Here is a 26,587-nt window from a genome sequence, read left to right as displayed (position 1 = left end):
AGATAGGGTGGGGAATACCCCTGTAAAATCACCCTTCCTCTGGGAATGGCAGGAACGTTCATTCGGCTCCTACCTTTCTGATCCGAAAGTGATTTTATGCTCTCTCTGTTAATAGAACAGCATAGAAGACCTTACACACCTGCTCTACTGGACAATTTTAGTGTTCTTTTTGTTTTTCCACTTATCACTAGAAAACAAAAGACCTGTTTTTCTGGCCCTGGGGATTGAACCCAGTCCTGTACATGCTAGGCAAACTACATGTGAGCCTAAACCATCAGGCTCTGATCCTAGACCCCAACCTCCAAGGACAAATGCTTTTCCATACAATTCTTCTGTCTCCAAGTAGAATTAAATGTCTTAAAAACAAAAAAAATCCTAGGCAAGACATGGGTACACATACCTTGGGAGTTCTCATGAGGCAAGAGGATTGTGAATTAAAAGTCAGCCTAGGCCATATAGCAAACCCCGGTCTCAAAAAAAGAAAAAAAAAAAAAAAAAAAAAAAAAACAAGAGCCAAGGATACAACTCACCAGTAGAGCACTTGTATAGAGTGACTCTAAATTCAAGTCCTAGCATGGCCAAAAACAATTAAAAAATAATAATCCAAGCCAGGTATGGTAGTACAGGCGTGTAACCTCCAATAAGCAGAAGGCTGTAGCAGTTGTTACCACCTGTTTGTGATGACTTTCCCTGCTGATTTCTAGAAACTGGTCTGTAGGGAGAGTGAGAAACCATGTCCTAAGGGAAAGGCCTGTCCTGGACCCTCCCTAGGTGTGAAGGGACTCTAAAAATCTCTAAGTTCAAGCTCAAGGCTGTAGAACTCACACACATTTTTTCTCTCTGAGAGTCTAACCTTAGGTAAAGTCACTTAGGTTTTCTAACTCAGATGTTCATCTGTAAAACTGTGGATACTAACGTCTTTGGAGTCTTTGGAAAAAGAAATGTAAACAAATGTGAAGCCATGTTGAATACTCCAAACTAATACATGCATGCTGTGCATTTTGGCAGCTGGAACAGTCTCTGCATGTCTGACATCCCTCTCTAAATGCTGTTCTTCAGCCCAGGGCAGAGCACGTCCTATATACTGACTAGAGTATGTTGTGTGATATTTTGATCGCATTCTGACAATAAAGTTTCCTTTGAATCAGAGGGTGGAGCTAGCAACTAGCTGACCAAAATTAACCATAGAAGTTTTGGAGGATTGAGAACAGTGAAAGTCAGGAAGTTGTAGGGCAGGGCTTAGAGAGGATTTCAGCCTTTTTGGATAGAGGAACAAGAGAGAAGGTCACTGGTCAATTCTTCACTGTGTGTCTGATCATTCAGGTTCTTACCCCATATCTGACTCCCAAGTTTTTACTGATAAAGAATAATTAGATAAACATATTAAGAGTAAGCTTTTGAAGTTAGCCTGTAAGTTAGTGGGCTAATTAGAAACTGCAAATCTTCACGCCCATGTATCCTTTTTTTTGTTGTTGGTTTTTTTTTTTGTTTTGTTTTTGTTTTTTTTGTTTTTCGAGACAGGGTTTCTCTGTGTAGCTTTGCGCCTTTCCTGGAACTCACTTGGTAGTCCAGGCTGGCCTCGAACTCACAGAGATCCGCCTGGCTCTGCCTCCCGAGTGCTGGGATTAAAGGCGTGCGCCACCACTGCCCGGCCATGTATCCTTTTTTTAAATGATGTCCTTAGTCATGGAAAATCATGGGGGTCACATACAAACTGGTTTTCTCCCAGATGTCACATCTCCATCCTTGGAATCAACTTCTGAGTCTATAGCATAATTACAGGGGAAAAGAAAAATCGATCTTTTCCTCCAGTTCAATTAAGTAGTCGATTGGTTGTTCCTCTCTTTAAGGGATGTTTCCAAGGAAAACAAAGAACTAACCATGGTAAATAATGACTTCCCTGTCGGTGGCAACACTGATAAGATCCTAGTTGGTAATAGGTGGCTTACCAGCTTAACCAGCACCTCCATGTTCAGGTCGCTTGGGCTTGGACTTGACTTTGTGTCCTGAGAACTGTCTTCTGTGGCACTTCTTTCCTGAAGAGGAAATGGAACTTGGTTACTTGGAGGTGGGTCCTGTGGTCCCTGAAAGCCCATTCAGTACTCTGCCCACACGAGCCTTGGGAAGCCATCTCCCTTCAGGTCTCATCACAGGGTCCCTAGGCAATGAATTAAGCGCTTGACAAATGCGGTGCCGCTCTTAAACTAAGATTTATGTTTTTAATAACAGCCTTTAGGGCAGTGGTTCTCAACTCCTTTGGGGGGGGGGTCACATCAGATATCCTGCATGCCAGATATTTACCTCATGTTTCATAATAGCAAAATTACAGTTATGAAGTAGCAATGAAATAATTTCATGGTTGGGAGTCACCACAGCATGGGGAGCTATATTAAAGGGTCAAAGCGTTAGGAAGGCTAAGAACCACTGACTTAGGGGCTTAGGAGCTGGTTCAGTGGGTAAAAGTGCCCATGTGTACACATGTAATCCCAGCCTTAGGAGGAAGAGCTAGGAGGGTCTCTGGGGTTTGCTGGTCAGCTAATCTTTCTAGAACAGCAAGCTCCAGGCACAGTGAAGAGACCCTGCCTCAATAAAGATGGATGGGTGGATGGATGGATGGATGGATGGATGGATGGGTGGGTGGGTGGATGGAGAACAATAGAAAATACTACTCTGGTCTCCACACATGTACACATGTACATGTGCACACACAAAATATAAAAATATAAACAGCCTTTAGCTTCCTTTGAGCTACTATACCTAAAAACTAAATTCTAGCTTCTTCCCTGAAAGGTAGGGTGGGGGTCCTGCCCTTCAGGGCGCCTCTCAAGCTTAAAGCATCTCCACACTCCTGACAGTGGGCTTGACCTAGATGCTGCTTTTTCCCTTCACAGCTGCTGGGAAGTGGCTTATCTCACTTTGAAGATGCTAGAAAGAACGGGCTCTAACACTTTATAAAATTCACCCTTTTTCAACTCATGATAAAGTGTCATAAAACAGTTCACATACTCTTCCAAGATTTGTCTGTTTTCACATTTAAATATGGCTTTTTCTCTCTTTATCATACCTTGCAGCCTGTCTATAAATTAGTGCATCAGAATTAAAAAGTCCCCTGGTTACCTGAGCAGCACCCCAGGGTCCCCTCTAGCAACAGAACAATAGCCCAATGTTCCTGTCAGAAGACAGCTGCTTTTACTACTCAAAGCTAAAACTCTTAGTGGAGATCCCCTGCTGTCCCTGAAAGAGGTTGGAGGACAAACATCCCCTTGTTTGAGGATTTGCTTGTCTTGTTTCCTTGAGACAGAGTTCCCAGTACCCTATACCTCTTTAGATTTGCTCTTTAGCTAAGGCTGACCTTGAACTCTTGACCCTTCTAGCACCTCCTAAATACTAGGATTACAGGCATACACCATCAGGCCTGGCTATAAACATCAGTTTTCAACCAAGACTCCTTTTACTTTACCAGGAGAAAATGTTACTGTGTGGTTTCATAGAGCAGCTGTCAGGTCCAAAGACAACTTCAATTCCCCAAACTCCAAAAAGCAGTCCAAATATCCAGAAATGGACTCAACCTGAACTATAGGAGGATTTCTGGCTGTTAGATAAAAGCCAGAATTCCTCGGGAGCTTGTGAAACTGGTTCTCATCTACGAAAAGGAGTCATTTCCAGTTACCTCTATGAGAAGGGACAAACTGGCTACCTGTGGTGCCTATTAGCATATCAAAGCACATGCTGGCCTCCAGGCTCCTGCAGTATCACAAGTGCCTGTTTCACATTTCAAAACCCAGGCTAGCATCCTAGTTTTTCCTCACCTCCTCCTGTACTAAACTCCCTCCAGCACATGGGCTCCCTCCCTCAGCAACTCATTCTCCTTATAACCCTGCTATTCTCATTCTCTCTCTCTCTCTCTCTCTCTCTCTCTCTCTCTCTCTTTTTCTTGCTCTCTCACTCTGCTATGCTCTAGCTGCTTTCTCTCTCATATCAGATATAAAAACCTTCCCCTTAACTACACCATGGAACAGTCATGTCAACAGTTTATAGCGGGCACAAACTTGGGCACAGGAGGTGGTCCCTGAGCAATAGCCATTCTCAGCTCTCTTCCTGGTTTGCAGTCTCTACCCACTAGAATGCCTGTCTGCTCCAGGGACTCTCTGCTCTTCCTTCCCATGTATGGTTGTCTCATGCCAGCCTGGTATATGTTTAGACTTTTGGCTTAGGGAGGGAGGAGCCTTTGAATTTTGAGAAAAAAAAAAAAGAAAAAAACAAAACAACTTGAGAATGTCCCTGTGAGTGGAACACTCTTCGCTTTAAAATAAATTACAGCACTAGTTATTTATAGCCAGGGAACCATCACTTTGTCAACTCCTTGGAGACACCAGTGGCTCTGCGAGAGAAAGCAACTGCAGATGTAAAGTGAGAATCAGACTCACACTGTCTCAAAATTAGGACAGCAGAAACCCTGCAGAATTAGACTGCCACCTCTCAGATAAGGTAGGTGCTCTACCGTGGAAAACCACCCACTATTGCTTATTCTCAAATGTCCCTCAAAGACCATGCATTGAAAGTATAGTCACTGCTCTGTAGCAACGTTGAGAGGTGGGGCCTAGCAAAAGGACATTGGGTCATGGGGGGGGGGGGGCACACCCTTGAAAGAATCTGGGGATGTTTATTATTGTCACTCATCTCCAAGATTGCACAATGTTAGTGTAAATACTACAGAAAGCCATGCAGGCACACAGCAGCCCCGAGTAAGGACTGCTTGGACAGCAACATGAGGAGGCCGAGGAGACAGAATAGTGACTGCATTAGTTACTCTCCTATCACTGTGACGGGACACCCAACAGAAGCAACTTAATGGAGAAGGGATTTATTGTGGCTCACAGTTTCAGAGGATCTCAGTCCATTGTGGTGGCAAAGGCAGGGTGGCTCATCTCCTACAATGGCTACTGGAGCAGGAGGTGATAACTTAGCCACATGGCATGGACCAGAACCAGGTATAACCTTCTAGGGCCTGACACTAGTAACCAACTTTCACCAGGCAGGTTCCCAAAGACTTCTAAATGGTACCACACGCTGGAACTAAACACTTGAAACAAGAACCTGTGGGGACATTTCAGACTCAGTGTAATGATTAAGATGGGTGGGTGGGTGCATGGATGGATGGATGGATGGATGGATGGATGGATGGATAGATGGATGAATATCAGGCAGGCAGGCAGGCAGGCAGAGACAGAAGAGATCTGGATTTGATAGACAAGTCCTTATTGCACAAGCCCCTTCAGGACTTGCATCTGAGAGATATCATTATTTCCATTCTTGTAACTGTGGGCTTATGAGCTCTTCTAAACAAATATCTATAGTTTTAAAACTAAACCCTAGTGTGTGGAGATAGCCCCTTTCTGCGTGGTCTAGCAGGGTACACAGCAAAGAGAAATGTCCAGCAGGTCTCCTGGGCTCTGCCCTGTGCTGTGCTCTAGGGATGCACTAATGAATTTCAGAACGTCGTGTGAATAGAGCAGCAGGTGATTCACCTGCAGGGGCAGCTCAGAAGTCTATACCTACGAACAGTCTAGATGGGGACTTTGCATTGGGTGACAGCGTCCTAAGCCCTCAAATATCTTTTCCCTGGGTATAAGTGGTTCTATAATGCTACTTTTTCTCCATGCAATGAATCAGTTCTGTGAATGACAATGAATTCTGATTATTTCATGTAGCCAAGAGTGTGGGGGGGTCTGAATCAAGCACTGACAAAATTATTCTCTTGTGAAGGATTAGCTTCAACTTTTTTTTTTTTTATAAATTTGAATCTCAACTGAAAAAGGAGGTCTTCTGTAGCCTGTCTTCTCCTGTCATTTATGAAACCCAGGGCTTGATCTCAGCTCTTCAAAAGCCTAGCACAGTGGCACACACCTGTGATCCCAGAAGCCAAGAAGTAAGGGGCAGGAAGAGCAGGAGTTCAAGGTCTTCCTCAGCTCCATGGTGAGTTCAAAGTCAGCCTGGGATACAGGAGACCTTTTCTCACAAAATCGAAGAGGAGGGAGAAGAGGATAAAGAAGAGGAAGAGGAGGAAGAGGAAAAAAAGGAATTCTCTTGTTTGTTTGTTTGTTTGTTTGTTTGTTTGTTTGTTTGTTTTTTGACAGAGTCTCATCATACAGTCCTGGCTGGCCTGGAACTTGATACATAGACCAGATTGGCCTCGAACTCACAGAGATCCACCTGCTTCTGCCTCCCAAGTGCCGGGATTAAAGGCGTGTGCCCTGTCTTAGTTTGATATACAACACAAAGGGTCTTAGTCTGTGATTTTTTTTTTTCAAGTTACCTCAGTGAGAACTCAGCTGAGTAAGTGGTGAAGCAAAATACAAATTTGCGCCCTCCTGCAGCAAAACACAGCTCTCAAGTCAGCGGAGGAGCTGTGCTCTGAAGTGGCTGAAATGCCACTCACGTTGAGTACCACGGAACACCCTATCTAACAATAGTCCGTGACAGGGATCTTCCTAAAACAATTGGCTGCTGGAAGCTCTTCAGGAAAACCATCATCCTTCAGGAGATCTTCCCCACAGGAGCCTCACTTTACAGAGAAGCACCATGGCATGGAAAAACACAACAGCAACTTTTACCTTGGTGAGTGGATCCGGTGTTACTTTTACGTCACGTTCTATCAGAATATCATTTCCTTCAAATTCCTCGCTCCTCTTACTAGATTTCTTCAGTAGGAAATATGACAAAAATTCCAGAGGTTTGTCCTGAGAAATGAACCCCACCCCGCAAAAAATCCTATTTAAAACTTTCATCTGACATACTAAATATACGACAGAAAAGAGAGCGTGGGCTGGGTTCAGTTGGTAAGGGCCTGTGTGACCTTGAGGGCCTGAGTTCTGATCCCAGTACCAAAGGAAAACTGGGCTCTGGTGTTACATACCTGTAACCCTGGGTAAGTGCTCAGATGGAGCCCCAGAACTCACTGGCCAGCCGGCCTAACCCAATCAATGAGCTGCAGGGTTAGTGAGTGCCCCTGTCTCAAAACATGAGGCAGGGAGTGATCAAGGAAACACCTGATGCCAACCTCTGCCCTGCAGACACACATAGACGTCATACGTCACACACATGTACCAGGCTTTTTCTTTGGGGCCACCAAGCAGCTCCCAAATCGTGACACAGTGACTCATTATTAGTTTTGAATGCTCAGCCTTAGCTTGGCTCTTTTCTGACTAGCTCTTTTAAATTAACCTGTTTCTCTTTATCTACCTTTTGCCTCAGGGGCTTTTTAGTTTCTTTCTGTATATCTTTTTTGTTTGTTTGTTTTGTTTTTCGAGACAGGGTTTCTCTGGGTAGCTTTGGAGCCTGTCCTGCAACTCACTCTGTAGCCCAGGCTGGCCTTGAACTCCCAGAGATTCACCTGCCTCTGCCTCCCGAGTGCTGGGATTTAAGGTGTGTGCCACCACCGCCTGGCCCAAACTTTCTGTATATCTTACTTTCACTGCTTCTAGTGTCTGCTGGCTGGCGGCTCCCTGGCTTCTGGCGCCAGGCATATCTCTCATTCTCTTCTCCTTCTTCTCTCCTTCTTCCTTCCTCTGGAGCCTAGATTTCTCCTCCGATTTATTCTCTCTTCCTGCCAGCCCTGCCTATCGTTTCTCTGCCTAGCTATTGGCTGTTCAGCTCTTTATTAGACCAATCAGGTGCCTTAGGCAGGCAAGCTGAAACAAATATAATACATCTTTACATAATTAAAAGTAACATACCTTTAAACAATTAAAGTAATATTCCACAGCATAAACAAATGTACCACATCTTTGCCCAGTTAAAATAGTTAAAATAATATTCTACAACACACACACACACACACACACACACACACACACACACCAATGCCCACATGTGCACTATACATGGATACATGAAAAAGAGAGGACACATTTTTAGCAGACTTTTCAGCTCTCTGTTTAAATCATATGACTGGAAAACAGAGTAATTGTTATTCAACTAATATTAGTAAATTTCTCATCATCCCATATTCTGGTTAACAGATATACTCTTAATGCTCAGCGTTTTTTCACAATACAAGTTCTTGGGGAGGGATCTCTCGAGATCTTTAGACTCAAAGTGGCTTACAACAACCCTTGACTAGATGAAGAAAAGACCAGCATGGATCTTGTGGTCTCTCAGGAGAGAAGCAAGCCTCGGAGAGGCGCAGGGCAGAAGCACTGTGAACACACCATGGAGTCTGCTTCCTTCTCACACTGTAGGTTGAAGCCTCATCAAAATTATGCCATCTATGGTTTTTCCTCCACCAAACATGTTTAGCCAATTGGTGTTTGAGAGAAAGTGCAGGATCTTTGCTGTGGGATGTCTTTCTATATGCTGTGAATATGTGTTGCTCTGATTGGTTGATAAATAAAGCCGCATTGGCCTATGGCAGGGCAGGATAAGGTAAGGTGGTGCATTCAAACTGAACACAAGAGGAGGAAGGGTAGAGTCGAAGAGATGACAACCCACCACCAAAGGAGCAACAAGATGCCAGCAGACCTGTCCGCCATGGCCACATGGCAATATATAAATGAATAGAAATGGGTTAAGTTATAAGAGCTAGCTAGCAAGAAGCCTGACCCACAGGCCATATAATTTGCAATTAATATTAAGCCTCTGAGTGATTATTTTATAAGCAGCTGTGGGACCACAGGGCTGGGTGGGACTGGAGAAACTTAACAGCTACAGATCTTTCCAGGCCTTTGGGTCACTAAATATCCATGATCAGCTCAACAGAGAAACTTGTCAAGGCCTTGACTCACTGGGTGTCAGGTTGGAGTACCCCTGAGCTGACTCTGTGGCAGGAAGTCCATGGCTAAGAGTAGGTCCATACAGTGTAGCTAAGCCTGCAGCTTTCTGGTGCTGCCCCCAGAAAACCAAGGGAAACCAGAGCAGACAAACAGCAGCAAGGGGAGGGAATGTGTGCATAGATCATGTGGAAATGGTAGAATCACCACAGGAGGAGGGAGTCGGTCCTTGAAGAGTAAAGATCATGCACAGCCCTGAGAATGCACCAATCATGGCTTCTTCCTCTTTTATTCTGACTTCCTCCCGAATGTCTTCACAGTTTCCCTCAGCTTCACAGTTATCCTTGAGGCTGTGAGAAAGGGAGCCTATGGACCAACCTTGTGTGTGTGTGTGTGTGTGTGTGTGTGTGTGTGTGTGTGTATGTGTGTGTGTGTGTGTGTAAGCCAGAGGACAATCTTGGCACTGTCCACTTTTTATATTAAAGAGGTTTTCTCATTGGTCTGGAACTCACCAAGTAAGTAATGTTGGCTAGCCAGAGAGCCCCAGGGATCCACCTATTTCTCCCTCCCCAGCACTTGAATTACAGGCATCTGCCACCACACCTCACTTGCTTGCACATAGGTTCTGGGGTCAAACTCAGGTCCTCACACTTACAAGGAAGACACTATGCTAGCTCCCAGGCCAACCAACCTCTTATAGTCTTCTGAAATGTACGCTGCCTTTCCTGGTAAACTGTCCGAGACGCCATGATAATATAAATGCTTCTTGAGACCCGCCAAGTATCCCTAGCCCCCAAATGCTGCCTTGCCTGTTTTTCTTTTGGTTTTCTTTCCTACCCTTCCTCATCTAACCCCCTTTGCCCATCATCACATTGTACCTGTTTTCCCGTGTTGTGGTTCCCCGGCTCATACTACTGTATAACGTTTATGTAGACTACAAGTTTTCTAACCTATAAGGCCGTGAGTGAACGAAATTAGAACTTTCTTCTGACTGAAATTAGGCACGAGACAGAAAACAGCACACAAATTAATAGACTTTAAATAACCCAGGAGGTCTCCTGCTTCTCTGTTTTATACCCTTAGTAAATCACATCTTGAGTCCAGAATCTCTCTGTGTCTGCTTTTATAAACTGATATAATTTCTCTGAGGATCTGTGTCCCAGAGCAATAAACTGGTAAAAGGTAACAAATGTAAACTAGGGATTTATTTGTGCTGAAATTTGTCCTGTTTTCTTTCTTCAACAAAAACACTTACAGAGCCTTCTTTTGACAACTCCATCAGCCCATCGGCCAGAGCCTGTGCAGCATCTTGGTTCTGAAGAATGCTGGCCATACTCAGAGCATCAAACATAAATTGCCCTGAAATGTAAGGCACATACACTGTACTTAATTCATGCAAGCCATGTGGTGGTAAAGAAAACAGTCATCACAGTTACGTTTTTTAGTGGTCAACAATGCAAGGAACAGAACCACATTTTTATGATTGCCATGAGAAGCTCTGTTATACAATAGGAAAGGAGTCGAAGCGATTTCAATGTGGTAAAACCAACACTGAACTGGAATCTAAGAATTAGACAATAATAAGAGAAATTATGAATGGAACCTTGTATGTTAGATGTTAGATCCAATGTACATTCTCCCATTTCCCCTCACCTTGTGTTCAAATGTAAACATTTTAAATTTAAAGAAAGTAGTTTGCATACAATGGTATCTATCAAATTTTAATATTTTAATATCTACATGCTTTTACTGGAAAACAGCTTTTCCCATTGACTTCTCATTGCCAACATACTTTCATAAAAAAAATATTTACTTTTCCATTTTTCTATCTAATCTTAGTATCTATAAGAGAAAAAGGAAGAATTATTTCTCCTGGTTTATAGTTTTTGTTTGGGGAGGTGTTTTGTTTATTTGTTTGTTTGTTTTTTGAGACAGGGTTTCTCTGTGTAGCCCTGGCTGTCCTGGAACTTACTTTATAGACCAGGCTGGCCTTGAACTCACAGAGATCCTCCTGTCTCTACCTTTCAAGTGCTGGTATTAACGGTGTGTGTACCACCACTGCCCAACTAAATAATTTTGTTTTTCTTTCGGTTTTTTTTCAAGACAGGGTTTCTCTACATAGACCAGGTTGACCTCGAACTCAGAGATCCACCTGCCTCTGCCTCATGAGTGCTGGGATATAAGGTGTGCACCACCACCACCTGGCTGGTTTATAGTTTCTAAACTATTTAAGAATATTGGTTTAGCCTTTCCTAAATGTGATCGTACAGGAAAATACAGGGGAAGATCTCCACATAAGAGGCATTTGTGAATCAAAATGTAGAATATGTACTGATGGACAAAATATCTGTGCTACACACATGTGCTACTGTTTGTATGTACCACAGGGAAAGGGAGGAAGGCATGGGTCTGTAGTGTTCAAATGATACTGTCTTAGTCAGACGGAATGTTTAAATATGAAGAGATGGTTAGGGATGAAGGGGGACATATTTACCCAGATGGTCAAAGTACTTCATTTTAAAGAATAGACTGGTTTAGTCTGTGATTTAATGTTGAGAGTACATTATTCTACAAAGATTATTATGGTACGTTGATCAGGGGAATGGAGTGGGAATGGAAAATTGATTCCGTGCTGTCCAGCAGGCTCATTAAAAGACCATGGAACCCAGCACCAAGCTGCATATTTTATTTCATTGTTTAAGGAGAAAATTGTAATATATAATTTATATGCATATTTGGAGGGGAACCCGAATGGGCTTATCTGCCTGAGGCATCTGGGTGAATTATGTATTTTAGATACTAACTGAACTGTAGAACAAGTTGCTGGGAAATGTCTTTCTGTGGGCTGTGAATATATGTTGTTCCCATTGGTTGATAAATAAGCTGCTTTGGCCTATGGCAAGGCAGCTTAGAGGCAGGCAGGAAAGGAGAAAGACAGGAAAAGAAAGGCGGAGTCTAGGGAGACACCACCCAAGGAGCAACATGTAATGGGATGCAGGTAAAGCCACGGAACATGTGGCAATACATAGATTAATAGAAATGGGTTAATTTAAGATATAAGAGCTTGTTAGCAAGAGGCCTTCCCTAGACCATACAGTTTGTAAATAATATTAAGCCTCTGGGTGATTATTTTATAAATGGCTGTGGCCCATGGGGCCGGGTGGGACCAGAGAAACCTTCCAGCTACAACAAGTTGTATAATAGATACCATGAGTAAGAGTTGCTTAACTGCTAGAAGGTCATAGTGGCAAAAGATACCGTTCTCTAACTGGGCAAAAAGCAAGTTCTGTCCAGGGCAGATGGGCTGCCGTATGGACCAATAAGATGGAGACACCTGAAAACAGGAGTCATTTCCAACATTCTGAGCACGGCTAGTTTTCTCTTGAGTATTTGAAAAACCAAGGAGGTGATGTCTGACCAAGCATGTGTTACAGCTGGGTTTTGCTTATGCCGTTCTCAGTCTTGAATTTTCTCAAGTAATAAATAAGCTCTGGCCTGATCTGCAGCAAAAGTGTCAGAGATCTTACCTATGATCTGGCCACTGATACTCTTCTGCAAGTTCTTGAAGAGTGGATGTAACTCCTTCCTCACTGACTTCAAGGTGTCTTCCAGGGAGTCTGTGAAGCTGGACCATGCCTGCAGCTTGGACTCACTGAAGTAGTTAGAAGGAGGTGGTCTGTCCTGCTGTGCCCCCAGCCAGTCACTAAGAACTGACAGGATTTTTACTTTTATTATTGAAGACTTGAGATCACTGCATGCGTATGTACATACATATGTACGTACGTTATGTGTGTGTGTGTATGTGTACAGGTGTACATGTGTGTGAATGCACATGTGTGCACCTAGATGTAGAGGTCAGACATCAACTTCAGGGGTTGTTTCCCAGGTGCTGTCTACCCTATTATTTGAGACAAGGCCTCTCATTGGCCTTGAGCTCTCCAAGTAGCTCAAGACTTGACCTGAAGCAGGGGATTTCTACTTTTTGTTTAAAGTACAACCAACTCAGCTGTCTTTATACTGGGCACAGTGTCCCTTCTTGGGAGAAGATAAGCAGCCACAGCCTGCTTTCGGGGGTAAAATAAGAAACTCGAAAAGAACACAGTGAATGCCCGTCTGTTCATGGCAGATAAGGTTGACATGCTCTACTTGAAATTGGAAATGAAGTCACTGCCTGGTGCTTTGGGAAGCCGAGTGGATGGATGTAAGTAAGACTGTATCTCTCCATTCTAAAAGTGAGAATTCTTCCTACTCAGCACTTCCCACGCCCCTGCCAAGCCATTCAAGGCCAACCCACAGCAGCCACTCCTGCCTCTCTCAAATTACGGGGAACTCAAAATATTCCACACAGCTATAGGGGATGGGTAAGAAAGTTAGTCTCCTTGCAAAGCAACTACATCATGATGGAGTGGCCCACTGGTTTTGTTGTTGTTGTTGTTTACCCGAATGGATAGTAAGATCCATTTGTTTCTCCTGTCACTGACAAGCCTATGCAACACTTTCTAAATGTGTTCTTTTACAAGCAGAGTAAGAAGAAACCACCGAAAGAGAAAAGGACAGGGCGGACAACAGGGTGCAAGCCTTGTTGCTCTGAGCTGGGCAGCTCTCTCCACAGAGCCTCAGACACCATCGTTTGCTGATGTTGTGTGAACTACAGTGAACCAGCTGTGTCTGCTTCAGAACTCTGGGAACTGTGAAGTCAATGTGCTTTCTGTTCCTCTACATGGGATCATTTCCCTTAAAAGTGTCCCGCTCCGCTCGTGCCAACTCCCCCCAGTCACGAAAGGCCTTTGGGGACGAAAGCATCGGGGTTCGTAGCATTTCCAAGACAGGCCAAGCCCTGTTTGGTAGGCTGAGGGGAGTTTTCCACGAGAAAATGAGGAGTGACATTGCAGGACAGCCATGTGGTTCTCTGGTCAGCCAGTGTTCCGTTTTTACCCGATGTTAGTAGCTTTCTTGTGAAGGTATATACGCAAGTGTAATTTCTCTTTTGATCCATTTCCCTTCTTCATCATGCTACTGTGTAGGGGCTAAGCCGAGCCCTTCTCCAGCTCCTTAAGGCTTCCTTAAGGCTTCAATTTCTGTTCCCAAGTAAAACCAAATTCATTCTTTTTTTTTTAAACTAGGAAGACACATTCTTTCTCTAAATCAGCAACTGGGCAATTTTGATAAACTCTTTAAAGAGGGTTTTAGTAAATGATGGCTTGAAGCAAAATATTTGCAGCAAATAAAATCCTCCTCTAAATGAATGACTCAGTGACGTGAAAGGACACATCTATGGGACAGTTCCCCTGAGAGAGAGAGTAGCAATTGCCGTAGGCAGACCAGGATGGGTGTACATCGGCAAAGGTGTACATCAGTAAGGGTGTACAGCCGCTGCTTGCTGATGAGGGGAAATGAAACAGAGGGCATGTTTTCCTAGTACTTGCCCTTCAGTGATGCTGAAGTGGCCGTATGTTACTGGGCACAGCAGCCAGCTCTCAGATACACACTTACTGTGTTGGTATGAACCAGTCGCAATTCCGGTGGGGGCCGAGAAGAACGTGCCAGTTAGTTGAGACAGCTGAGAAAGGACTTCCATGCCTGCTTCTGCACAGTCCAAAAAGCTTGCATTAGTTTACGCACAGGGTTCTCCAGAAACAGACAGATATTACTTAGAAGCATGGCAGAGCTGGCCGAGAAAAAACACAGGCAACTGTCATCTTCAAGTCAAATCCTTCTGTCAAAGAGCCCATGAACGTCTCACCTTTATCCCTACAGACTGATGTCCAAACACCTGATTTGTGAGGATAAAGCAGTAAGATGTGGGAAGAGGGCATGCAAATGCTCACCTGCAAGTTTGGAATACTTAAGCCAAAGACAGAGAAAACCTCACAGGGGTTTCCTAAAATAATCTGAGTAAAGGAGAATTGTCATTGAAAGTGGACAGGGTTGAGAGAGATAAACACGGGATTCAACAAAATAGTCATGATTTAATATGGCATTAATTTCTCCCCTTATTCAGTGACAGAGATTGGAATATAGAGTGGATTGTTGAATTCAATGAATAGATTGAATTACGTGAAAAGAAACTTACGTAATGGATGGGATATTTTAATTCTCTGTTGTCCAAAAATAAATACCCTATTGCTTCTAGGAACAAGATGGTAGAAGCTGATGGACTTAATGCCTAATGTTTTCATTGATAATGAAATCAGACAGAGAGTCCACAGACAGAGTGGACTGAAGTCCGTATCATCAACTGATTGCAGTAAACTTGTACATAAAGTTCAGGGGTGGGGGTGGGGGCTTTCTTACAAAGAATGGTGTTGGGAAAATAGGTACCCATATGTAAAATAAATTAAACTTCAACCCATGTCTCACATTCTGAAATAAATCAAATGGGCCACAGATCTAAATGGCAAACTTAAATTCCTATGAAGTTTGCAGGAGGAACTCTTTATGATCTTTGTGCAAGGAATTTAGAAATACAGGAACTGGAGGGATGGCTCAGAGGTTAAGAGCACTGCTTCATTTCTAGAGGATCCAGGTTTGGTTCCCATCCCCACATGGCTTCTGACAACCTTGTGGTAACTCCCGTTCTGGAGGATCTGACGTCCTCTTCTGGCCTCCATGGGCATTACACTACTTTTCAAAATGTGCGAGATCCTTGAACGGACACTTGAGGAAGATTTTTAAATGGTGGATAAGTACATAAAATGATGCTCGGCATCATGACTCAGTAGGAGACTGCACATTAGAACCACCATGAGACGCTTCTCTATCCACTTGAATGGCTAAAACTAAAATAAATATCACTGTGTTGAGCCATGCCGTTCTCAGACACACTCTCTAGAAAAGTAAAGGTGCACAACCACTTTGTAAAAGTGTCCACCACTGGGGTCTTATATACCTTAGAGAAGTGAATGCACACGTTCCCACGTGTGCTCACAGCAGCTTCACTTATAAAATACATTGTATAGATGAACAAGTTATTGTATACAGTGTGGTGGTACTCCATGCTATAATTACAATGGTAAAAAGGAATGAGCCATTGATTCATGCATTAAGTGGGTTCATTTGTGAAGGCATTTCAGAAGCACACAAAGTAGAACCATAAGTAGACATGTCCCCTGCCTTTCTAGAACGTTGATGCTGACCTGATGCTCCAAGAGGCACAAAGAAGTCTACACGTCCCTCTTCTTCTTTGGTGGCCACACAGCTTCCTAATTTCTCCCAGAAGTCCCTCACTTCAGGCGACAGTAAATTTTTAATACAAATTTTATAGCCTAAGGAAAAAAATTGAAATATCAATATTGGTTTGTTACATCATTATAAACAGGAACTTTTAGCAGTCTGTGAAGATGAAAATCACAAGTTCAAAACACAGTATTTGCCCTTAAAACTAAGATCTCCAGGGCACCTGTGCTTTGCAAAGCACCATGTTAAGCCGGGCGGTGGTGGCACACGCCTTTAATCCTAGCACTCAGGAGGCAGAGCCAGGCAGATCTCTGTGAGTTCGAGGCCAGCCTGATCTACAGAATAAGTTCCAGGAAAGGTGCAAAGCTACATAGAGAAACCCTGTCTCAAAAAACAAAACAAACAAACAAACAAACAAAAAACAACAACAAAAAAAACCACCCAAAACAACAACAACAAAAAGCACCATGTTAGGGCCACAAAAAGTGCCGTTGAACAGCACTATGGCCAAAGGGTCCTTTGCACTCTGTATTAATGAGGTGTTAGACACTTAGGTTTTGGTCTTTGTGTGTCTGCCTTCATTATGCAGCTTCATTGGGAGTCACCAATCAGGATTTGAGCAGAGTTTAAGGTGAATGGCCGGTCAAGCCCTGGGATCCTGCAACTGATTTCCAAAGTAGAAAAAGCTCCCGCAATTGTCAATGAAAAAATAAGGTCTGAGCAGAAATAAGGCTCTCAGAGTTGGCCAACTTCACCTCAAAGTCTCCTTTACCTCCACTTCCTCGGGAGTGATTTGTGACTTGTTCTGCCCTGCTGCGGAATATTCCTTCCCACAGTGTGAAGATGTGTCACTGTGATTGGTTTAGTAAAGAGCTGAGTGGCCAATAGCTAGGCAGGAAGAGTCAGGCAGGACTTCTGGGAACAGAGAGTTCTGGGAAGAAGAAGGCATTGTCACCAGCCAGATGCTGAGGAAGCGGGATAGGCAGTACAGAGTAAAGGTAACTGAGCCATGGAAAAGAACATAGGTTAAAAAATATGGGTTAATTTAAGCTATAAGAACTAGTTAGGGCCAGGCGGTGGTGGCGCACGCCTTTAATCCCAGCACTCAGGAGGCAGAGCCAGGCGGATCTCTGTGAGTTCGAGGCCAGCCTGGGCTACCAAGTGAGTTCCAGGAAAAGATGCAAAGCTACACAGAGAAACCCTGTCTCGAAAAACCAAAAAAAAAAAAAAAAAAGAAAGAAAGAAAGAAAGAAAGAAAAAAGAACTAGTTAGGAACAAGCCTAACCATGGGTCTAACTTTCATAATTAATAATAGGTCTTCATGTCATTTTTTTGTGAGCTGGCGGCCCAAAAAAAAGCTTGCTACTCTGCCATTATGCAAGTTCCCTGGAAACTCTCATCCCACATGGATGGAAGTTTTGATGTTAATAAAATTAAAACAATTCTGCTTTAGATATAAGAGGATAGATACTAGAAGTTTTCTTTTCTTTTCTTCTTCTTCTTTTTTTTTTTATTTCAGGGCTGAGGACCAAACCCAGGGCCTTGCGCTTGCCTAGCAAATCACATATCTGGAAAGGAATTAATATCCATAACATACAAAGAATGTCTACAACTCAACCTATTCAAAAAATCAACCCATGGGGTTGGGGATTTAGCTCAGTGGTGGTAGAGTGCTTGCCTAGCAAATACAAGGCCCTGGGTTCGGTCCTCAGCTCCAGAAAAAAATCAACCCACTTTTTAAGAAGCAAAGGGCTTGTTTTCAGAAAATACAGAAATGGGCAGCAAGCACATGACAGATGTTCAGCATTGCTCATCAACAGATGTGCAAATCAAGACACAGTGAGACTGGAGACTGTGAAAACAAGAATCTTCACAAATAAATGGCGCAGGGCCCTTGGTATAGCTGTACATTGTTGACAAAATCATACTTAGGGGTATACCTCCATAATCGTGGGAAGCAAGGGCAAAAGAGGTTTGTAGAAGAAGTAGAAGCAACCCGAAAGACTACTAGTGGATCAAGTGGTAAGCACCCTGGAGCACATACATAGAGTAGATTAGTAAGTATTCGGCTTAAGAGAGAAAGAAGTCAATTGATACAGTGTATGAAGCCTGAGAGTAGAAGTGAAAACATCTAGTCACAAGAAGACTAAACAACTGGTTCCATTTCTGTATTTAAAGGGCACAATGGTTATCGGGGACAGCGCTAGGGGAGGAAGACAGATGTTCCTTAAGTTTCAATGCAAGATGGGAAAGCTTTACAGGAATGTGAATGGGGCAGTGGTGGCGCACGCCTTTAATCCCAGTACTCGGGAGGCAGAGGCAGGTGGATCCCTGTGAGTTCGAGGCCAGCCTGGTTTACAGAGTGAGTTCCAGGAAAGCCAAGGCAACATAGTGAAACCCTGTCTCGAAAAAACAAAAAACAAACAAACAAAAAAAGGAATGTTGACTAAACAAACTGTATACTTATAAAGGATTTGTAATCATTATGCTGTGATTTTTAATCACAATATTTAAGATTATCATAAAAAATCATCAAAAGTTACTTTACTTTCTTCATGCAGGCAAAATGGACCTTTCCTAGTAGATCAGAATTTAACAGAGCTATGACAGTCATGTTTGTGGATAAGCCTGCAGACACTCAGGCTGTTCTCCTCCAGTCCCCAGACCAACCTTGGAGTAAGTCAATTTCTCTGCTGTTTCCACCGCTAAATATTCCCAGGCTCTGTGCCTTCCGCCCTTGCAGAGCTCTGTCTACGAGATGAAGCAGGCCCTCCAGGGTCACACCGCTGTGTTCGTACAGGACGGTCACGACACCCACCTTCACGCTCTCCACCACCATCTAGAAGTGAGAGCGTGTGCAAGCTTTAGAACAAGTCAGAGAACCGCGGTGATGTACAATACGCAATCACTGCTACAGAATTGTTTCAGAAAGCACAGAAGGAAGAAACTAGACTCTCACTAGCTTCTTTATTCTGTCTCTAATTATGAGGGACATATGAAGTTCATTTGCAACTCCATCATGCAGATCAATAGTACTAATGATTTAGGTTATTTTTTTCCAGCCTCTCTATTTTTATATATACCATACAGACTTAAGCACAATTTAGGAAAAACAATAAAAATTGAATTAATACTGTCTTGTAATGGACTTAAGTAGATTTTAAAATCTTCTAATTATATATATAATTAAAATACATAACTTCATTTCATTTTATTTATTTTTATATGTTGAGACAGTCTCATTATGTGTCCTAGCTTACTTGATACTCTCTATGTGATCCAGGGTGGCCTCAAACTTGTATCTATCTTCTTGCCTCGGCCTCCTAAATACTTGGATTACAGGTACACACTACTATACCTAGCTATAACTTCACTTTATAATGATCATATTTTAATGGCATTGTTTTTAAATAGATCATAAAGTAGTACTTCTAACCCACTTTTGAAAACTATTGATCACAAAGTATTATTAAACATCTTGGGAATTCTGGAAGAGTCTTAAATATTTTCAATCACCATGCTGGCTAATTTTTTAAGAGCAACAAGTTCAATCCAAGAGGAGTGTTTTGACACCAACTGCACACACAGCAATTTGGACCTCTCATGCTTTTTCAAAATAAGTTTGACTACTTTTATCTTTATTGTTTTCAATTTTTAAAACTGTATGGGGTCTTGTAAAGGTTCACTTGATTGGACAACTTTCCTTTCAGGAGATAAATCATTTTCACACACATGGCAGCCAAAAGATTTCATGAGTTCAGATGGAAAAAAAAAAAAAAAAGCCCCTCAGGAAAGGGCGAGCCTCCTAGCACAGCGGTATACCTCATAGGCAGGAATCCGCGATGAGATCAGGATGACATGTGTCTGCAAAGCACCAGAAGAACTGCCATCAGTCCTACCAACGCCAAGGTGATTTTTCTTTAATAATAAAGGGTAGGAGTGACTTCCAGAGAGATTGCTTCTGTAGGAGGCAAGAGGGATGGATGAAATCCTAATGTTCTGCTGACATGACTTTTGATAAGTACCAACATCCTCTGAACACCGGTGGGTAGCCAACGTCCCTGAGTTCTCGACTCTCCTAGCAGTCTGAGGGACAGTGACAAACAGGGGTCCCAGGTTGGTAGGGCCCCATTGTCTCTCCCCTTCCACATGAGGAATGCAGGAAAAGCTCCTCGTCCCTCACCTAGCTTTTATTGGGCCCTTAAAATAAATACTACGATACACCTAAGGGTTCTAAACTATATTTTAAAAGGGGTAGCCAAGCGATTCCTAATTCACTTCTAGCCTTTAGGGGTTCCTGAGTAATGTCTCCATTCTCTCCACAGCCCCATTCCCACTTTACCAAGGACAAGAGGTGCCCTATGCTTCTTAAAATTCTTTATGTGCCTTTGGGCGAGTGAAACATAATTCCACACTCACAAATGTTCCAACACAGATCTGCACGTGGTGTCAGTGTGAAGCTGGAGGAGTGGTAGAATGTGAGGATTCAGTCATAATACGTTTTTATATTATGTTTACATGGTGACAGTTGGGTAAGTTATGTCCCCTATCCGGATCTTAGAGTCTTCATTTGAAACGTAAGTGTCAAATCCAAAGTGAAAAGCAAAACCAACCTCTTTTTCTCAGTTTCTAAGCATCTGTGCAGGTTGTGGAAGTCACAAGCATCAGACAGGAGAGGTAGGTAGAATAAGAACTGAGTCCTTGGGGCTGGAGAGATGGCTCAGCGGTTAAGACCACTGACGGCTCTTCCAGAGGACCCGGGTTCAATTCCCGGCACCCACATGACAGCTCACAACTGCCTGTCACTCCAGTTCCAGGGATCTGACACCCTCACAGAGACATGCAGGCAAAACACCAACACACATAAAACAAAAATAAAGTTAAAAAAAAAAAAAGAACCGAATCCTGGCACTGTGCACATGTGTTATGACTTGAGTCTCTGAAAACAGCCCGAATTTCTCTAACTTCAGCAGGAGAAGAGTATTGTGTTCAGATTTACAAATACAAGGGGGAGTCTTGTCCAGATCTGTCTGGATGCTTCTGTAATTTGGATCTGCAATTTTCCTCAGGTACTAAATGCCATGGTCACCAGTCCATGGTGCTCTTTAGAGGTAGGGTGGATATTTAGAAGGTGGGCCTAAGAGAAGGAAATTGGGTCGTCGAGGGTGTGCTTTTGACAGGAATAGTGGGACCCTAGCGACTTCCCCTTTCCTCTTCACTTCCTGGGCACCATAAAGGGAATAAGCTTCTCCTGTCATGTGCATCCACCATGATGTTCGTGCTGCTGCCGGCCCAAAGCAATGGAGCCAACTGGTCATGAAGCCATGGGCTGAAAGAGACCTTTCTTCTTTATAAGTTGATTTATGTCAAGCATTCATTAGGACAGTGGAAAGATGACTACCAAAAACGCCATGGTTCCTTTTACTCCATAAAAAATGTAGGGAAACGTCATTTTTGCTCAACAGTTTTAGAAAATATATGATATCTGCAATATAACTTTACCATAGGGTTAAAAGTATATTAGACATAAGTTTTGAACATTCCATATTTTCCTCTTCAGAAAGCATTTAAAGACTGCTATTCTTGAACATTAAGTCACTGATTCCTTCTCTGACATTTCTTTTGTTTTGTTTTGTTTTTTCCAGACAGGGTTTCTCTGTGTAGCTTTGCGCCTTTCCTGGAACCCACTTGGTAGCCCAGGCTGGCCTCGAACTCACGGAGATCCGCCTGGCTCTGCCTCCCAAGTGCTGGGATTAAAGGCGTGCGCCACCACCGCCCGGCTTTTTTTTTTTTTTTTCCTGACATTTCATAGAATACAAACCATCTAATTACTGAGATCCCTATGTTGACTGAATAATTCTATAATGAGTTCTTCATAACACAGGAGAGTCTCGAGCCCTCAGTAGGTAGAAGTTTGCTCACCGCTTAGGCAAAGCATCTAAAGATGCCAGAACAAGCTGTCTTTCCAAAGCTTCATAGAATCCTGCTCCATCCGTCCCCATCTGAGGACCACGGGGCAGGCTCGGGGACTTCAGTATCCTGGAGCGCATTCCACTCAGCCAAGGGGGTCGAGCTTTGAATAACAACCCTGAAAAACAAACAGCAGCAGGCCTTCCCCTTTACACCACATTTTCCCAGCCAAGCTGACACAGACCAAGACATCAAAAAGAAAACTACTCCAGGGCAATATTCCAAACAATAATCATAGCCACTTGCACACACTCCTATAGGACTTCTTATTCGCTCTCTGTCATCTGGGGTCAATCAGCAAAAGCTCAGAGAACAAGAAATTCTTCTTGTGAGGACCAAATAATCAGCCCATAGGTTTGATTACCTTTCTGTCCTTGTCTGGGTGTAATTTCTCATTTGTTTCAATCTTCTCAGGGAAGAGTGAGGGAAAAGAGAAGTGTGAGCCCAAGCCAGGTGACAGTGTGTTTTAAGAACATGTGCGCATCAGAGGCTTCCCCGAGCACACGCCCCGTCCCTGCTTTCCTCTTGCCCATCGAAGCAATTGCTCTTCTTGCTCTCAACCCCATGGTCACGCCTCTTTTTCACCAGCCCCAATTCTTCTGTCCTGAATTTACTTCTTGCTTTTGCCTGTGTTTGCACCTCCTCCTTTTGTGTGTGAATGGGTGGGGGGAGAGGCCACATGCATGCATACAAGCGTGTGCACAGATGTATGGGTGCAAGCACACAAGTGGAGGCTAGAGGTTGACTCGGCTCCAGGGGCTGGCCAGGAAGCCCCCAGGATCCTCCTGTCTCTGCCTCCCTAGAACTGGGATTACAAGGCACATGTACCCTAGCTCAGGGTACTTCCCCCACCCCCATGTGGGTACCGGCAATTCTACCTCAGGTCTTCAGGCTAATAGGACAAGCATGTCAGCAACTGAGGCATTTTACCAGGTCCCTTCTTGGTTTATGCTCTGACAAACCTAGAAGTAGACTGCTATGGAGGCAGATGCTTGACTTTAGATATTTCATCTGAAATTCTTTTTATTATCAATTAACTGAAAGAACATAATAAAGGACGGAGAAGCTGGCCTTGAGCATATGCTGGTGAGTAATCCCACATGCTCTCCTTCTAGATGGGAACCTGTATTTAAACCTATCCGTTCAGCATCCGGGTAAGACAGAAAGTTTTATAATGCTACTCACTCTTCCGGAATGCAATATTCTCCCAAATGATTTTTCTCAGGCACTTTTCTCTTTGCCTCTCCTGGAACTCCTCATCTTCTGGTTTGGGTTCATTCAGTGTTCCATACACAGCAGCAGCCTCCCTGGGCGTTAGCCAGTCCAAGCTGGACACACAAGCAATGTAGTGGTGCTTCCAAGCTCCGTATTCATTCTGTGTTGGCGTATAGGGCAGAAACCATCCAAACTTGGTGCATTTGGGCATCCATAAGCAATCCTTGGGAAAAGAACAAGAGAAAGATGGGTGCCACGTTTCTAAGTGATAGTTTTCTAACAACGGTAGTTTCAGTCACATACACATTAGTTTTTGGTAAACTGACATTTCTAGTATTGTTGACTGAATGTCTAAACTTCAATCTACAAAAAGTATGAAGTATATTTTATTCCATATGAAGAATGTTCTTTGGTGAATACGCATTACATTATATATGAATATATAATGCATATATATGCCATCTTGTGACACTTATCCAGCATTCCTACAGCATTCTGTTACTTTAAGTCTAGATGATGAGTATTCAAGTATAATAGTTTCCTTCAGACCAACCCTCCCACAGAGGAGAATTTTTATTGAACTCATTATATTGTCAAATTGCAACAATTTTTGACATATTAAAAAACAGTGACTTTCATGTGGTTCACTGAAATCACAATCTAGACAAAATAAAAAAAGTTGGGCACAATGGCATGCGCCCATGCACCTGTACTCCCAGATCTTTGGGAGGCTGGGGTAGGAGGTACACTGTGAGCCCAGGAGTCCTAGGGCATCCTGGGAGACACAGCAAGATCTTAAAAGACACACTACGTGTGTGTGTGTGTGTGTGTATACATTCTAAAACTACCAGTGCAGTAAAAACCTTGTGCCCTCAAGATCTCAGAACAAAAGGAAACCCAGACTGACTTTAAGGCGTTTGCCAGTTCTTGGCTTTTTAATTCACCACATAGCATAACTGAGAATGACCTTGAATTTCTGACCTCCCTGCCTCCGTCTCTGGAGTGCTGGGATTACAAGTGTGTACCACCATACCTGGTTTATGCAGTGCTGGGGACTCACCCCAGGATCTCAAGGATGACAAGCACCCTATAACTGAGTACTTCCCCAGTCCACATTTGGCAATTTCAAAGTAAAGTGTGCTTAGGCTAAGAGGTAGGCCACGTGGCTGTGGCTCAAAGATTCAGAGCGCTAAAGAAATGGAAGAGAGGAGAGAGAGAGAGAGAGAGAGAGAGAGAGAGAGAGAGAGAACACACAATCTGGAATTCAGGGCTCGCCACTGCAGGAAGAGTAAGACTAAGTTATGCAAACTATGACAAAGACTGAGGCCAGCTTTGAAGTAGCTCGTTCCTTGATGGGATTTGCACGGTCAGTTGTTGGCCTAATCCCATGCAAGAAGCAAAAGTAAATTCTCACTGGAGAAAGATGACATCATCCAGAGACCTAGATGATGACGTCAGTGTTTTATGCCCAGTAACTGCATTCAACCAAAAATAATTTGAATACTCAGAAAGACAGGAATTCTTTATTTGTCTTTCAGTATTTAGTAACTATAGAGAGTCCTGACGAAGAGCCAAGCACTGCTATTATGAGACATAAATTTCGAAAAAAAATCCTATAATTAATATGCCCAGGAATATTGAGAGGCCGAGTGGAAAATGTTGGCAACAGAAGCCAATCAATATTCTAGGCCTGGAAAACATAATAACTTAATTTTAAAATTCAATAAACAGACAAGAGCACATTCAAATCCAGCTAAAGACACAGAAAACTGAAAGACAGATCAGAAGAAAAGCCAGGCATAAACACCGAAAGCCAAAATGATGGAAGACTCGCATAAGAGACTGTGGAGCCAGGCTTGGTGGTACACTCTTATAATCCCATCTCTCGGAGGCGTACCGATAGATACACATACATATACATACGTGCAATTAGTACTTACATACATGGAATTAAATATGATAAAAATACATCTCTAAACAATAATAACATATATGGAGGAATTTAAAGTATCCAAGAGGACTGATTACGTGTAGATACACCATTGTATATAAAGCTCTTGGGCAGCTGTGGATTTTGGAGGAAGGGGGAAGGGCTGTACCCAATCTGCTACAGGTAGTCAAGGACAACTATACATTTGTGATATATGTATATGTGCATATTAAAAAATATGACAAGCCGGGCGGTGGTGGCGCACGCCTTTAATCCCAGCACTCGGGAGGCAGAGCCAGGCGGATCTCTGTGAGTTCAAGGCCAGCCTGGTCTCCAAAGTGAGTTCCAGGAAAGGCGCAAAGCTACACAGAGAAACCCTGTCTCGAAAAAAAAAAAAAAAAATGACAAAAAGGCACAAAAATAGAGGGAGTGTACACAGTTTAAAGGGTCTAAGGTCCTTGCGTTGTCTTCAGAGTAATCAGATAACAGAGTGCGTGCGATGATCTCGGATAATTATGGAAAAAAATACTTAAAACTTTGAAATGAAGAGTAAAAACATTTATGCAGTCCAAAGGAAGACTTGAGTAGAATAAAAACAAAACAGGAGCAAAACAAAAGGGAGACGACAGGAAGCTGTGTGTGCTCGGGAGCTGGAGGAAGTGTAATCCGAAATCCAGAGTATTCTGCTGCTACAGAACAAGCTCTGGGCCAGCGTGGAGTGCACAAGACCCCGCCTCAAGCGTAATAACCTTATTAAAGATAAACAAAACTATAACGATGGTGGGTCTCGACTCAAATGTATCAGACATATGAATAAATCTATATGAATATAAATAGACTAAACACTTTGGCTAAAAAAAAAAAAAAAAAGAAAAAATCGTTGTTTGGGCTTAGTGGGTAAAGTGCTCCCACACAAGCATGAGGACCTGACTTTTGGGCCCCAGAGTTCATGCGTGCTGGGTAATTTTATGTCAACTTGACACAAGCTAGAGTCGTCTGAAAGGAGGGAGCTTCAATTGAGAAAATGCCTCCATAAGATCTCGCTATAGAGCATTCCTTAATTAGTGATTGACTGGGGAGAGCCCAGCCCATTGTGTGTGGTTCCATCCCTGGGCTGGTCCTGGGTTCTATAAGAAAGCAGACTGAGCAAGCCAGTAAGCACCTCCCCTCTAAGGCCTCTGCATCAGCTCCTGTCTTCAGGTTCCTGCCCTGTTTGAGTTCCTGTCCTGACTTCCTTCAGTGATGGACTATGATGTGGAAGTGTAAGTCAAATAAACCCTTTCCTTTCCAACTTGGTTTTGGTCATAATGTTTCATCGCAGCAATAGTCACCATGTAGAGGTGGACACAGTTGCACGTCTGTAATGTCGGTGCTCCTACAGTGAGGTGGAAGATGGAGGCAGAATCCCTGAACCTCACAGGAGGACTCAGCAGTAAATAGTGAAACGCCATGTCTCAAAGAAGGTAGAAGGTGAGGACCAACATCTGAGATGCTAACTCCACATAAGCGCTAGGACACTGCACAATGC

The 26,587-nt window shown here is 43.2% G+C and overlaps 1 protein-coding gene across 2 annotated transcripts in view; it reads right to left on the bottom strand.

Annotated features, from left to right (window-relative positions):
• The window catches only part of Ect2l (epithelial cell transforming 2 like), a 71,542-nt gene that overhangs the window by 13,720 nt on the left and 31,235 nt on the right, over window positions 1-26,587 (bottom strand). Inside the window, exons 4-13 of one of the 2 annotated variants that reach the window (XM_059272702.1) lie at window positions 23,100-23,352; window positions 21,867-22,032; window positions 19,767-19,905; window positions 18,615-18,783; window positions 15,905-16,033; window positions 14,262-14,354; window positions 12,296-12,478; window positions 10,024-10,127; window positions 6,615-6,740; window positions 1,950-2,036 (exon numbers count right to left, since the gene is read on the bottom strand). In XM_059272702.1, coding sequence (XP_059128685.1) covers window positions 1,950-2,036; window positions 6,615-6,740; window positions 10,024-10,127; window positions 12,296-12,478; window positions 14,262-14,354; window positions 15,905-16,033; window positions 18,615-18,783; window positions 19,767-19,905; window positions 21,867-22,032; window positions 23,100-23,352 — 1,449 coding nt within the window. The remainder of the gene's footprint in view (window positions 1-1,949; window positions 2,037-6,614; window positions 6,741-10,023; window positions 10,128-12,295; window positions 12,479-14,261; window positions 14,355-15,904; window positions 16,034-18,614; window positions 18,784-19,766; window positions 19,906-21,866; window positions 22,033-23,099; window positions 23,353-26,587) is intronic. The other variant, XM_059272703.1, reaches the window with a different exon arrangement.

The sequence above is a fragment of the Peromyscus eremicus genome, chromosome 8b, assembly GCF_949786415.1.
Source record: "Peromyscus eremicus chromosome 8b, PerEre_H2_v1, whole genome shotgun sequence".
Classification (NCBI taxonomy): domain Eukaryota; kingdom Metazoa; phylum Chordata; class Mammalia; order Rodentia; family Cricetidae; genus Peromyscus; species Peromyscus eremicus.
This window is presented reverse-complemented; position numbering and strand designations above follow the sequence as displayed.